The 16,272-nt window shown below is 38.7% G+C and overlaps 1 protein-coding gene across 1 annotated transcript in view; it reads left to right on the top strand.

Moving 5' to 3' along the window:
- The window catches only part of LOC104955412 (ras/Rap GTPase-activating protein SynGAP-like), a 33,256-nt gene extending 18,183 nt beyond the window's left edge, over positions 1 to 15,073 (top strand). The window contains exons 16-18 of the mRNA XM_010782739.1: positions 1,651 to 1,723; positions 10,451 to 10,762; positions 13,337 to 15,073. Of these exons, the coding sequence (XP_010781041.1) occupies positions 1,651 to 1,723; positions 10,451 to 10,762; positions 13,337 to 13,375 (424 nt within the window). The 3' untranslated portion in view covers positions 13,376 to 15,073. The remainder of the gene's footprint in view (positions 1 to 1,650; positions 1,724 to 10,450; positions 10,763 to 13,336) is intronic.
- Positions 15,074 to 16,272: the final 1,199 nt, after the last annotated feature.

Consider the following 16,272-nt stretch of genomic DNA (forward strand, 5'->3'; position numbering starts at 1 on the left):
GGGGGGGGGGGTGTCTGCTGCATGAACACCAATCAAATGTTGAGAGGTAAGTTTTCAGCCATTGAAACATACTTTATGTTGCACTTGTTGGCAAAGAAAGAGAAAGTATTTGCAGCTGCTGTTTGATCCAGGTCTGATGTTGCTTTTCATTGACATTACATCAACTTCACATCCTATTTGACGCCTTTGTCTCTTGCCTTTTTTCTCTGTAGCAAAAAATATTCAGACATTGTGACCTCATGTTGGTAGATACACACATTGTTTTGACTACATGTACGACTTGACCTCAAAAGCACACTACTTGAAGTACAACTGGATATAAAAAGCTCAACTCTTTTTTTGTAACATATCACCCACATGAATCATTGTCTGCCTCTTGAAGTCATGTCGAAATCTTAATGCTGTATACCCATGTTGCATTCCATTGTTTTTTGGGACAGTGCTTATATTTCTGTGTGTGCTTACAGTATGATTGATTATTTTCTTTTCCTATATCTCTTCTTTTGTAAAATAACTCAACACTGTACATTATTTATGGAATAAAACATCCAAACACTTGTTTGTTTGAAACTTCACCTGTGGATTTCCGTTCTTTATTGTCAAACATGTGCTTCTCTGTGTTCTGAATAAAATGATATACATGTGCTGAAAATGAAGTGACACATTTTGACTTGATTACTGGTGTTTTGATTCTGCAGTGGACCATGTATGGCAATTCAAGTTTGCTGTCAACTATATGATTGACTTGTTGGCGTAATGAACAACATTTTCTGGTAATTCATCCCAGATAAATTGACATAAAGGTACTCCTTCTCCTCCGTGTTTTACGATCAGATAATATTTCAGTGAGCTTATTTCAGTGAATAAATTGTAAGGATGTTTTTCTGCTCCTGCAAAATCTTGTAAAACACACGGAAAGTCATGGAGGCAACCCAATGAAATCGTGTGAAGAAGGGTTCATTTATTCACACTAACTTCTATGTGGCATGTATCACCACCATAACAATACTCACAGTTTAACCAGTTGGCTTCATGATATTCCTGTATGAAAAATATCCTTAAATGATTCTTTTTGGAGTAATTCCCTTGAAGCTGGGAAACTGGCATTGTCCGATGGCTCATGAAAGTCAGCTAGCTCATATTTGCGAGTGTTTGAAATTATGAATCAAAGGATTCCTCCACTAATGCCTTGGCCGGTCCATATTACATAAGTTATGCAATTCCCTGGGGATGATCGGGATTTGTTACTGAACCGTTCACTTCACATAACCGAGTTTAATTGTCCACAGTTGGCCTTAATTGCGCTTTGAAAACACCTTAAATCGGGCAAAAATGCTTTGATGAATCCCATGGGCGGAGGAAGAAAAAAAATAAACGGCTCCAGTGAAAATTGGCAGAGCCTGAAAAACATTGCCTTGGTTACTGCTGCTCATCACTTTCATGGGCTAGAAAAGATTGCCTATCAGATTTGGGTTCCAGATTTGAGATACAGGTAACCGACATCTTATCACTGTGCTGTTGAGGCAGATGATGGAGATGCACCTGCTCAACTTCTTGTTAAGTACCATCTTGGATTCATAATTCTCCCTCTCTTCTGTCGACCCTCCCCCCCTTCCCCCCTCTCTTTCTCTCTCTTTCTCTGCTTCCAAGACTCATGGCTGTGGAGGATGAGATAAGGGGAGGACCCATGATTGAGACAAAAACCAGGATTTTCCCTGATCAGGTCTGTGAGACTGCTTCTTCTCTCGTACGATGGCCCGTGCTATCTTCCCCCGCTATCTCCCCCCTCCACCTCTCTTTTCCCCCCCTGCTTCTGTTGTGTTATTTGGTCTGCTGTGTGTTTGTGGTCCCTCTGATTGCCTCGCCCTGTTCCTGACCTGTCCCTGTGTTTGGGGTTTGACTGCCATCTGTCTACATACCTGGGAGCTTTGAAGATCAGAGAGTGTTGTTGTTTGCATTCCTCGGCTCAAGCTGTCGAGATGTAGCTTGGGTTTGTGAGCATATCTGGGTCCGTGGTGATGTTTCTGTGAATGTTTCTACCGAGCATGTCAGGGTTGAAACTCCCTCAAGCTGTTTCGCACATAACGTAGAACCAGACTCGGCTTATTGAACAGCTGAGCTCCAAATGCTGCGTGGTTGTGGTGTTGTGGAGCTTCAGTCTTTGGTGCTTTTCATTTCATGCTCTCAACCCGCCCCATTTTTTATACTGTCAAAGTGAACTAGCCCACCTCCAAGTATGACTCATGCTGTAAATATAGTGTGTGCGTAAGAACATATAGTTTTTATATATATGCATTTTTTGTTCGAGGAATAAATGCTAAGAATAGAAGAGGTAATGCGAGCAACTACTCAGCCCCCTCATGCTCAGAGTCTTGGACATTAATCCAGATCAGTTTCTTTTTAATTAAACCCAGACACTCTCATATTCACACTTCAATAATTCCTTTTCCTTCTTGATGATTTCCCCCAGCAGTGGTAGAAGCAGTACTCAGATTTCTTACTTTAATAAAAGCAGTAAAAGTCATGCATTTGAAGTTTTTGCTCAAGGAAAAGTATTATATATTTCAAGTGCCAAAAGTTGTCATTATGCATAATGGCTCATTTGAGAATATTGCATTATATATTATTGGATTTGAATTATAAACAAACTAATTGTATTCAATTAATATGAAGTTGGATGGTTTATGAATACATCCTTATGGATCAGTACAGCCTTATCTTAGCTTATATATAATCATATTTTATCTGTTGAGTGATTAGTTATTTTCATTGTGGAATGTTTTTTTTACATAAAGATATTATACTTAACTGATGCCATGTGGAGGGTATTCTGTGTGACACAATGTGACACACTTTAAAGCAAAATATTAGCAAAAGAAATTCCCACAGAAAGTTTGTCAAAGTGTTCAATCAATTGCCAATCTTCACATGTTCTTTAATTTCATTCAGTCGTAATTGTGATATATCGATTGTGAATATATCTGTGTGTCATTTTATTCCCTGAAAATTCAAAGGAAAGCCTCAACGTGAATGTCTAGCATTCATCAAAAGCGGAGGGGAAATGATAAAACATGCCAAGAGGAAAGAGAGCTACTCATGCTCATTATTACACCCAATGAAACAATTTGATATACTGAGAAACCCCATAAGGCTTTATACTTATACTAAAATGTATATCAATATATAATTAGCATTAAAAAGTTCTCTATTGCAGAGTAGCTTCCAGGATTGTGACTGTAAGTCTGTGAGGAACCATTACTAGGAGCGATAAAGGTCACACCGTTATTTAGCTGCAACATATGGCTTTAGATCTACCAGAGACAAGTTAAGCTCCAACTCTGCCTTGACAAAAATGTTTATTGGATTAAAGAAGAGTACACTGCGGGCAGCAACCTGCTTAACATTCCAACTTTGCTGAGGTTATCTGCAAGCTGCAGGGCACTCTCAGTGTTGAAGGAGGAATATACTTCTCCTACATTTACAGAGCCCTTAATTCCAGCATTACAAACCACACAAAGGGATTTTCCTTAAGTCAAGACATCTGTACTCTGTTTAAACCATATGTAAGATACTTAAACATGGTATGCTTCTATTAAAAAGGAAAACATCGCAACAAAGACAGATTGACAAATCTTTAAGGCTTCTCAGGACATTATTGGCTTACAAATGTGATCATTTGAAGGTGAAGGATCTTAAAAACTAAAATGGCCACTGTTGTTTAAAAGAATACAACACATTATAAACAATAATGTTATTCTCATAACATCCATGCTAGCAGCTTTGCTAATTCACATTTTTTAACTAGCAGTAAACACAAGTAAAGCTAAGGCTGATGGGAATAGTAGTCAATCATTTTGCAGGTATTTATCCATAAAACAAAGTAGTGGCCTTGGTGATAAATCACGTGTTAATGGATCATTAAATTAAGTGATCCTGAGGGAGAACATTGATACCTGAACAAAGTTTCAAAGCAAGTATTAGTCCAATTGTCTCAGTACTTCTTTTAAAACACAATGTTGTCATGGTTGCGCTAGAGGAAAATATTGAATACATCTTCCTGGGACCTTGAATGTCTCGACAAACTCTCATGACAATCCATCTAAGTGAGAGAGCAGTTTTAAAAAGCATGCATCACAGGGATGTTGAATTTATTTGTATTCTATTGTACAAGTGTTTCTGTTACTCCCATATAAATCAGTATACAACGTTGATATACAGGAAGAAATGAGACACCCTTAAAGCAACATGCAGCTCTCTGTGCTTGTTGCTAAAACAGATGGTGAATGAGAATTTGGTGCCATTTTCTATTTTAGCTTCAGGGCGTTCTGTTCATAAACCACGGCACTTAAGACGAGCTGACAGTTGAGTCCAACGTGATGACACCCAGCTTTACCGGGGGGAGACTGGAGCTCTGAGAGAGGGAACGGTAAATGAACAGGGAGTGAGAGGGGAGAGACATGATGCCATTTTATCCTCGGGCCACTGCTACTAGCTTCCAAAGCAGCAGCAGCCCACACTTAATTAGAGCTCACATAATAACACAGGTGCAGGATGTCTTAATCTTTCCCACTACAGCATCCTGATAAACATACACTGCAAAAAGTTGACTTCCCTCCAGAGATTATGAGATTTCACAACTAATATAAGTAGGACATGAATGCATTAGTGACTACTGTATAAGTATACAAAAGCATGTGTCAGCGACTAATACGAAAACCACTGCCAAATATTATAAATGGGCATCTTGCTGTCAGGAGAGACAATATAAACTACTAGTGAGACCATTGCAACAGTGAAGTGTACATTCAGAAAGCTGATCAGTGCTTTTTAAAGGTAATCTGCATCATCATCACTAACACTATCAGCACTGGTGGCCACACTGGCTTTAGGAAGCTTATTGACTTAAGTCATGTCATGTCAATTTTCATAAAGAAGAATTGAAGTTATTGATTATGTATTAATTGTTTAAATACACTCATCAATGTGCCTCCGCTCATCTGGTCATGCTAATTGGTTAATTGGTTGTTATATCGTTGTTTTTTTCTGTTGGTACAGCTGTAAAAAAACACAATCTTAATATAACATATAATAACTTATGATAGCCTTATTGTCCCTACTGGTTTTCTGTCATCCTTTGACTGGTATGACTTGAGAAAGCCGCATAAGAATGTATATATAATGTGTATTTCACATAAGTTTTGTTGCTGTTCAATTATTAATTTCTAGAAGCTCCTTTTAGTTTTTGCTTGACTTTGTGTACTTTCTTTTGAGCAGCAGGTACCAGTGAGTTGTATTTAAAGAGGAAGCGGCCTTCTGAGGTTTCAGTGACATCAATCATATCAATGTTTCATTCACACTGCCTTTGTGCACTTTTTGCTACTTCTTGAATGTTGGTAATCTTTTAGTGAGAGTGGGTTGTGACGTATGTCAAGTAAAATGCAGAAATCCTATTCTCTATGAATTTAGGACATAGTGTGTTGATGCAAATATAATTATGGGTTTTTTCAAGTGTGTATATATTTATCTTCATGTAGTAGATGATTGCATGTTTGTATGAGCATGTTATTTTACGCTTCTGAACCAGGAAACGTGCAAAAGATACAGCTTTCCAAAGTCCATGGGATTTATCAGCTGCTTTCAGATGCAGATGTCGCTTGATTCACGTTTGAATGCCTTTTTCTTTCTTATCCTGAGCATGATTTTTGTAAATGATACACCGCATGGCGAGCTGCTTAAACTCTTCCAGGCTGCTGGGTTATCTGATAATGTTTTGGATGAATGGTTTCCATAATGTATGCGGAAATGTGCGTTTGTAAGCATTTTTATGTTTTTATATGTCCTTGTTGTTTGTTCACTTTTCATTTTACATTGTGTATGTATTGGTTTGAGTGGCTGTAGTTTCCTCAGCTTCCTCCTTCTGCCTCTTGCTTTCAATCCTCCCTTCCTCTCCTTTCCTCTCCTCTTATGTTGATGAGATACGGTGATTTCTCTTAGGGGAGGCGTCAGTCCATCCTAGTGCAGCCCCGTCTTGCGCCTGTCCCACCCCGAATAACCAGGTAATAAACAAACCGGCAAACTCTCACTCTTCATCCATAACCTGCTGCCTCTGTTCCTCTTCTACTGTTCTCTATGTGCGTCCCTGTCCATACGCAGCACCCTGTGAACTCACTGCAAGCCAACACACTGCAGGCCCACTCACGTTCCCATCTATCTTTCAGAAAAAGAGGCCTGTCACAGAGTGGTTACTTGAAGGATTGTGTTGAAAGAGTGACAACAAAAACATTTCAAAGATTAAAACCTGCACTAAGAAGATTGAGGGTGAAAGTTGTTCATCTCAAATAACTGTAGCACTCATAAATCATGCAATGCAATGTAAGAAGAATCCAGCACCAGGCTGACTGATCACTTTTTACTCCAGAATAATAACTTTTAAAGTTTTGGATTGAAAATTGCTGCTATTTAGAATGACATATTCGAAACAGACTTATAATGAATTCAAGACTCTGTGTTTGTTTGTTTATTAACCCGTTAGGAGACGGCTAACTACTCCAAGCTAGCTTAGTTAGCTAACTTATTTGCATAGTTACGGTTACAGTGAAAACCCACTTGTGGTGTTGTGAAGCTATTTCAGGCGCCTACAGATGAAGAACTCTCATTTGTTCTTCCTGTATACAATGTAATATGACTCAGAGTGGGGACACTTGAATTGTTTGAATCAGCATGACAATGTGTTGAGTCATCATGGCAAAAGATTAACAATTTACTTTTTCCATGCACATCGTGCTTAATGCATCTTTGAAGGATCTTCTCTATAATGATGGCATTTTTTAAATGTATGCAAATTGCCACAATCGAAACAAAATATATATATTTTCTTTGTTTTTTACTTAACAGGAAAAATATGTTGGGCTGCTTTGGTTTTGTTATCACCCTCTCAACACAATAACTTGCCTTCTTGTAGTCACTGTTTATATTCTGAGGCAGACTTTGAAAAGGAAGCTTATTTGAATTATATGACATGAATGAGGTTGCTTGTCTCTTTATGTTGACCAATGAGCATATGACATGCCTTTGTGAAAAATATTAAAGATCAAATGTTTTGTGTGTGACTGTTGCAGCCCTCTGCAAGTGAAAATGCCAACACAGACACACACACACACACACACACACACACACACACACACACACACACACACACACACACACACACACACACACACACACACACACACACACACACACACACACACAATTCAACCATAAACAACAACCATTACAAATACAGTATACTGTATGCTAACATTATTTCAGCAAATTATTCTCATGTCATATACGGAGACCTTCCTGTACATCTTTGCTTTGAAATGGAAATACAGGGGAATACAAAAAATCAATGAATATCATTGATTCGCTCCAATATTTTCTGATGATTTTCAACCCATTTTAGACTTTGCTTTGGTTAACTTTGAATTTACTAATAGTGTTAATAAACAACACTCAACTGAACAACCTTTCAATAAAAAATATACAATATTACCATTGCTGTACACACAGGAAGCTACATACTCTCTGTTTTACAATAGCCCAGTGAAACCCTGATGTCATTCTTAAACAATTTTCATTGCAAAATTGTCATTTTCTTTCAAGCAGCCACGTAAAAAAAAATCTGAATTCAAAGAGAATACACACATGTTTTTTGTTTACATAGACTTCCATCCAGATTTGTGAACAACAAATAAAATATAAAAATGGTGGTCTTTTAACTTTAGTAAATCTGTCTGGAAGTCTCCAAAATATTGTGAATTCTCTTTTATAATAGATTTTTTAACGGTTTTTTCTCCTAGACACATGAACTTACATTTCCATTAAGTTTTTCATCCCTTCCCGGCACAGCCTCAGATAAAGAACGTCAATTATGGGAAATCTCCGTATCCGACCCGATCCTTCCCTGAAGAACACTGATTATTGTGCACATGTTTTTGTGTTTTCTGTTCCTTTCAGTGAGTCTGTGTTTCTGGTATTTATGTGTTTGTGTATGTATATTGGCACCTGAGCACACTTTTGGTTGAATGGGGGCGTCGCCATTTGTGCGTCTGAGGATGAGTGAGATGCTAATAATACGTTGGTTCTTTTCATTTTGCACCAGAGTTAGAGCACTTTACCAGCTAGCTTTAGTCATCTTAAACCATACCAGTTTTGTTTTCATGCCACATAAAAGTCGATCAAACCACCACTTTCACATGTGGAAGTGAGGAAGATTTTACAGATTGCTTTATAGACATCCACGATAATTGATACGAGATTGGAGGAGATGGGTAAGAACCTGTGTGTACGATACTGTATCTGCATCATTACAATACACCTAACATTTCAGTTCTCCACTAAGTGTTTTGTGTTTCTGTCTCCAGTACCCCCAATTTTCATTAGCATAAAAAACACTCAAACCAAGCTGTAATTGAATGCACCAAGTAATCAAACACTGCAGCCCACAGAGAGTGGAGTGAGTTTGGTAAGTTTTAAAAAAAGGATGTCAGTCAACATTTTGCCATGTCTTTGTTCAGCTGCTTGTTTTCTTGAGTTTAATAGACATGTGTAATGGTCTACATATGGATATTAAACGGCACTGTTGGTTGTTTTTGAGAGTAATCAAACAAGTGTTAGTGGAGTGATGTTACTGGCATCCTGTAACCGTCTGTAACCAAAGCAGATACTGTAGCTGTTCAGAGCACCAGTTAGCGGCTGCAAATGTTTTCATTCATTTTGGTTCTGATTGAGAAGAGAAAAAGGCCTTCTAATTTACATCAGATTTTGGGGTAATTCTTTTCTTTCTTTTTAACTTTTTTTCTGCCTTTTTTAAAAAGTGAAATGGAAACACTTTTCACCCACAATGGACACACCCAACAGACACAGCTTATCCAGTGATAATTTGCCTTTGATTCATTTCCTATACTGGATGCAGACCAAACTATCTTTCCTACTTCCTGTCTCTCCCTCTAAAGCACCTCATTCCATTCATGATACAGTATTTCATACTTCCTGTATATAAGCATTACAGTGGTATATAATGTCACACACATTTTGCAATGTACTGAGTTTAATAACTGCACACATATATCCACTTATATGCCTTATCTGCACTTGAGCCTCTGTAATTATGTCTAGACACCACACAGCAAATGTGCTAGGCAAGATAAATCAAGTGCAATTATTTGAAGAGGTTCTACCAGAGGTCTGATGGTAAAGCTGTGATTTTCCGCTTTTAAAATGCATCTATATTCAAATCATCTTGCGGTAACCCTTGGATGAGTACAGTTTTATATAAAGTCCTCATAGATGTCTATGGACATAATAACCCAATTGTTTTCTCTTCCCACTGCTCCTACACAGACGTCAGTGAACACGACTGGGAGTGAAGGCTGGCAAACAGACCTCGATATAAACTAATAATGAAACTAGTCTTGCATTGCTGTTATTCTGCACCTACAGTATGTTGGTAAGAAAAGAGGGCAAAACCAAACTTTGACTTAATCACCAATCAAAAGCTCCAACCCAGGATGAACACCCATGTAGCAGCTCATTGCTTTGTCGCCAATGAGTTTGGGTTGGACTCTCGGTTGGTGATTTCGACAGGTTTGGATTTCCTGCCAGGCTTAAGGATGCAACTTTTTATCTTGCTTTATTGAACTTGGCGCTGAGCTAGTTGCAGCTTAAAGTTTTTTTGCATGACTTCAGTAGCAGGCTGATGCTAGCTATGCTGTTAAGATATTTAAAGAAGCCATAATTGTAGAGTTTGTCTGTAGTCTTCTAAAATCTTTCAGCTACCCAATCTCGCACATTAAGTTGTTATTGAACATGATATGTTCTCAATGACACTTTACTTTTCCTCACACCCGATAAACACTACTTGCTTCGCATAAAAGGTGGATCAGGACCCTTTGACCTCAAGAATTGTAATTCCTCTTCATCCCCTCTTTCCCTGTGTCCTTTTTCCTGTGCTGCCATTTCTATATGTGTACGTCATGCATCAACTTCGTAACTCATTTGACTCTCTTCTCTCTGTCTCTCTCTTTCTTTCTCTCTGTGTGATTCTTCCAATCCCTTTTCACTTGTCTTTCGTTTTCTAATTCCTCCCTACTTTGCTTCTGACATTGCTTTTCCATGTACTCATCAAACCGGTTCTTTGTATTTCTCAATGTTTGATGTTTTCCCACTTCCACACAATACGATCACATTCTTTTCTGGTGATTTTCCTCCTTGTCCTTTTATCCATCTTTATCTTAATATTCTCACGTCCTCCTACACTCTGTAATTGTTCCCTCTACATGTCACGTTATCTGCCTTGATTGGACATCTCCTTTACAACTCCTCACATCCCTCCAATCGCTCTTCTACGACCATCTCTCCCCGCTCCCACTCCTCTTTCCCCTCCCCTCTCTCTCTATTTCGCCAGGAAAACCAGCTTTCCTCCCTGGGTTACGCAGACCCCGGTGTGAGGACTGAAGGTGGAGGGGGAGGTGGAGGAGGAGGAGCGCTAACCGACGATCAAGGCCTCCGAGTTTCTTCCTCGGGCATTTCCTCTGACAGCTCGCCCCACAATGGAGTCCTCCCCCAAACTGTAGACCCTCCCCCTCTACCCACTCCTCATCAACATCCTAGTCAGAATGGAGAGCTCCCTGGCAACCAAACATCCTCCCCCATGACAACCTCACAGGCAACTGGAACCACGGCAACAGCAGCTACAGTCATAGCAGAAGAAGTGGGAGTAGGTCAAACACAACACTGAGCCAAATCAGAGAGAGGTGACACACAGCTGTCCTCGCTTTACCCCCCTATTTAGATAATGCTCTGAAAATGATCTGTAGATTTTCTTATTCCCGTGGCAAGAGAGAGAAGAAAAAGTGTGCAGGAGACGAGTTGTAACCATTCAGCTACTGTACAGTGCATATCACATGAACACACAACACAAAGGGCTCTTCACTGGACACTTGTTCTCTTGATGCTCACATGGAGCTGCAGTAAGTATCAGTCTTGCAGGACAAGATTATGATACCTTATCACGTAACTCTTAGAATTAGTCAAACGAAGCATTTGACGTACAAGTCGACATGTGAACACCTGCTCTGTGCACTCATTGCCCGGCTGTGGCTTCATGAGAAATCAATACATGTAAACAACAAGCACTATAGAATGTCTTGCACCCCAATGACTTCATAGTAGCCATTAGCAAGCGCTATAAGCTAGCTTATAGTAACCCCTTGACTCCCGTGGATGTAGGTGCGTTAATTTTACCTATCCTGAACACGCCAGGCTGCAAATTGTGTAGGTAGAGATGTGGTGATGTAGTCTGGCTTTCTTAGTGCCTTTGAATGTTTTTCAACAGGGTTTTCCAATAGCGATCTGATACAGAGGTAACAGATGGAGATCCAGGTTAGCTTTGCTAGTAACAGGAAATGATCTGTGGGCTGAAAACTGAGAGTCAAAGTCACAAGATCAAGCGTCGTAGAGGTTTGTGTGACAGAAGACTTTTTTGGGGAATTCTTCTTTATTTTTTTCAATCCAAGGGACTTCTTGTTTTTGGACTGAGTTTTTGCAATTTTTCTCTTCTCAATCTCAAAACCGATGTGTGATAAACTGGTGCTAAACAGAAACAAATGGTGCCATTTTCCAAGTCAAATGTTTGTGTCTGCCATAGCACTGCCTCTTTCATGATTCACTCACTGTCTTTTCTCTCTCCTGCGATTTGTCTTTGACAGGACTTGAATTGCTCCAGTATGTTTTCTATGTGTCTTTGTCTTTGTTGTTTTGTGCATCCTGTTATGTCCTTATGTCCAAAAGGATTGTCTGGGTTTCCATATCTGTGTTTTAGAAGCGCACTCCTCCAATCTCTGGTTGTATTCACAGTTAATGAAAGCAGCTCCCTGCTCAAATTTGATGGATTATCTATTGAGCGGGTTATTTCATATTTGTAAAGACCCAGCCCCAAAGTGCTCAGTTTTCACAGAGAACTAATACTATTAACATGGAATGAAGTTACTTTGAATGAAATGGATGAATGGCGTTCTAAGGTTATTTTCTGTTAATAACTGTTGGTCCATTGTTTTTATATGAAGAAGATAAGCGGTGCCATTAGTATTAGTATAGTATAGTGTATAAAACATTATTTAGTAAACGTAAACATAAATCATTTCAAAAACAGATTCCTCTCGTTTTCACCAAAATTAATGTTGCAGCTTAATCATCGTCTCCTTATGTTTTTGATTTAGGCCACATTTATCAGATTTTTTTACAAACATTGCCACTGTTGCATGATACAATTATCGTGTGTGAAAAGACAATTTCAACCATTTAGGTTTGCCTGCCATTAAGTGCCTGGGATAAATATATTGAGCATCCTTTGGCCAGTAGACTAGCTAGTCATCGACCAAATGCACATAATAATGCCTTGCTTAAGACAATAATATATACTACCCCTGATGCTTGAAATAACGTAGTTATTTGTGTAGTTTCCATAATATGAAGATTAAAACCAAAAGAGTGGCATCTATTTCTAAAACCGTTTGATAACAGCATTAAATTAAAAGACGTTCAGGGTACATTTTAGAAATACTGTATGATGTGTTTATGAAATGAACTCTTCAGTTGTCATGTGTCAAATGCTTAAAATCCAAGTCTTTGAAACGTTTGTATTGTGTCCATATTGCTTCATTTTGTGTATGAACTATCTGTTGTTTTTGTCTTTGTAGCCTCGCACACTGGTGTCGCTCTAAAACAACTCGCTTGTCGCTTGTTTAAACGTGCAGGTTGAAAAGTTTCACATCAGCTTTGTGCCAGCCATTTTTTTTAGGGTGAACAGACTACTTTGCAGTGTCAAAGGTCAACGCTAGCACTTTGTAGGCCAATGCTAGTGGATTAGCTTAGATTCATACTCTCAATGAATGTTTAACTGTTGAACCACCAAATGTTAATAATGCTAGCAGGGGAAGATTGTCTTCTATTGAGACACCTCGTAGGGCTACTTTTTTCTTGTGAAATTACTTGTGTGGGAAGAATGTTGGATTTAAAAGCGCTCTAGGTTTGAACGTCACTCTCTTTTCAGAGATGTGAGATTATCCGTGATTGAGAAATTAACATTGCTGTGAAAATACCTCAGTGACTCAGGTAAACAAGCAGTTGCCTCAGAGCTGAACAAAACAACTATATAAAAGAGATGAGTCTAGCTTTGGAAAGACTGCCACCATGCAGATACTCGGTCTCAAGCTATGCTTAAATAGCACCTGATCAAGCACCCTCCCCCGTTTCTTCTCTCTCTCTGTCTACCCTTTTTTTCTCCCCCTAGCCACTCTCAAAGCTTCATGGAGGACAATGTGGAACGTAAATGGCTGATGCACCATCGGCAGTCCGCAGGGTGGCATAGCCAAATGTCCAGAGCCCTCTCTCGTGACGCGATTGGCTGACAAAGGGAGAACTTGGGGCATTGGTCCCATTCTCTTTTCTCAAAGGATGGTGCAGAGCCCCAGCGGACCATGTAAGGAAATGCTGGGTTTCTTTTTTCTTTTTTTTTTTACTTTACTTGGATTCTCTCTCTCTGATTTGATAACAAGATTTTTTTAAATGTGTTTGACACCTCGGGTTGGATCTACAATTCACTTTTTAAAGGTAGGCTGGACACATATTGGTGTTTGTTAGCCTGCTGAGCATGCAAAGAACAGCTATGCACTCTGATCGAGCAAAACGGAGGAACACAAAGGCCAAGGAAGGCGTGATGCCCAAAAATGAGAGAGAGGGGAGGTGTATTGTGGGTAAGATGTATTTCAAAGGTGCTTGACTTCTCTTAACATTTCAGTCAAAGTTGATTTACTTTAAGAGCATTTATTTCTCTCAATCTATCTCTCTCATAGTCTTTTCAAATTACCCTTTGACTCCTCTTCATCTACTCACTCTTTATCTATCAAGGATTCTCAAAGCATTATTTAACCACTTTATTTTACTCCAGTTCAGACACACTTGGTCTCTTTCTTTATTCATAGTTTTAGCTTTTCCGTTGGATCTCTTTCAGACTTTGAGTTAAGAGGAAACTAAATATGCACAGCCTAATACAACAAATGAAACTGCTTCAGAACAAAACTCTTGCTTCAATGAAGACTTTGAAAAACCGGACAGAATGTTATTATTTATATTTCTATGATATTGCATATTCTTACAATAGTATTTAAAAAGAACTCTTCGTCAGAAATCTTCCCGGAGCAGATGTTTATTTCTTGGAAGTTATCTAATGGAAGTTCATAAATAATCCATTTTATATGAAGCAAGTATTCTTACTCAGACAATCTTGTGGAGAGTATCGTTGCCCTAAAGGACTGTGAAGAAAGGGACAAACTTGTGTTTTACCTACTCCCCTCGCAGCAGTTTGCACGTTGCTGTGACCTGTGCCCCCCCCACCCCCCCTTCCTGTTGGTTATAATCATTCAAAACAAAAAAAGTGGACGGATGTTTCTCGCCCAACAATCGCCATGGAGCTCTCCATTTACGGACGATGTGAAAGTCTTTGGATGAGGACATTCTTATTGTTTTGTACTCCACTTTCGACTATCTTTCTGTAGAGTTTAACCGAGCAGAGGATAACATCTTGGTTTCAGTGTGGCCTCATTTCTGCAGTCTGCTGTAAAACTCTCCATTCATTTCCATGGATGGACCCCACTGACACGAGTTAAAATCCCTGCCACTCGCACTTATGACTGAACCGACGACAGAGAGAGATATGTTAGAGGTCCTGCTGAAACGAGTGAATGTGTTTGTACATAATTGAGTGTACTGGCTAAATCTTTGTGTATATACTGGATAAATGTGTATATATGGTATGTCCATGTGTATATACAGTTTGTTTGTATATGCAGAGTGTACAGTTATTTTTCCTCTAATATTTCTCTCTCTTTCTATGAATAGGTCTCCTCAAGTTACCAATACTGAGGCATGGAAAGGTTTTTAAATGTACTGAGCTATCAGAGGCACTTAGTGCACAGACTTAAGATATCAGCAAGGTCTGTCACTTAGTTGCATTCTTAAAGCTGTCATACATGAAGTAACTCACATAATCTTAAGCTTGCACTCATTTTCTGACCAACTCAAAAGCTTTTCTAAGTAGATTTGGGTGACCAAGCAATGTTTGTACATATATAGACTAAGACAATTTTTCCAGAATCCTCCATCTGCATTTCTTTGAAAATGCTCAACCTGTTTTGAGTTCTTGCGTATCTGACTTTCACTTCAGGATATGGTATATGTTTGCAATGGTTGTCATTCAGAGTTATATATTTATTCCGACAACCCTTATATATTTCTTGACATTTTGTTCCCCAAATTCTGCCTTTCATGGAGCCCTCTAACCTTTCTTAAGATTCAGTTAGACTGGCAAAACCTTCCATGAAAGTAAACTGTCGTTACCTAACACTGCTTGTTTTTGTATAGGTCCTTACTAAATAAGTGTGCCTCCCCCCCTTATACTCTAACTAACCTTAGCTCCATTTAATCCTCTGGTCACTCATCTTCATACCCCTTGACAAGCCATAGCCCCCCCCCATCCCCAAAATTCCTCTATTGTTGTTTTGACAGGACAGACATTTGGGGATTTTGTGTATATTAATGGAAGAGTGGTGTTGAAGAGTGTATTGCAGTTGTATATGGATTTGTTATGAATGTGGATATTCTGATCATTGAATTATTATTGTAATAATGATAATAATTATTGCCACTTTGATTTTGTTGATTGATTAAGATGCCATTGTTCCTTCTTTTTTTTTTGGAATACACCGGAATTTATATTTTTCGGGTGGGTGAATCTGGAGATAGAAATACGTAAATAAATAAATAAACAAATAATTAAATTCTTAACCTGCTGTGGAAATGTGTGTTCTGTTTCTTAATACAATAACTTCTTAATTTTTCAAAGTGTCTGTCCATTTCAGATTAAAGCTGGCATTAGTCTCTCTTTTTGTTATTCTCAGTCACAAGAAAACCATTGTTGTCTAAAAACTGTTAAAAACTAATCAATAATCCACACTGTTACACTACAACGCAATATGTTACCAGTTATTTGCCAATTAATCCATGACTGAAAATAGTCCAAACTTTTGCACCACTTCTCCTGTTTGAATTAACATTTGCTAACAACTAGCTTACTTTAGGGAATTGCTCAGCCCTATTAAAAAATGTTTAGCAGGAAGAAATGAACTTAAAATATAGGAAGCCATTGTTGATGTTGGTCTTTTTGGTTTT

This window comes from Notothenia coriiceps, unplaced genomic scaffold (genome assembly GCF_000735185.1).
Source record: "Notothenia coriiceps isolate Sejong01 unplaced genomic scaffold, NC01 NC01_scaffold00024667, whole genome shotgun sequence".
NCBI classification, from domain to species: Eukaryota; Metazoa; Chordata; class Actinopteri; order Perciformes; family Nototheniidae; genus Notothenia; species Notothenia coriiceps.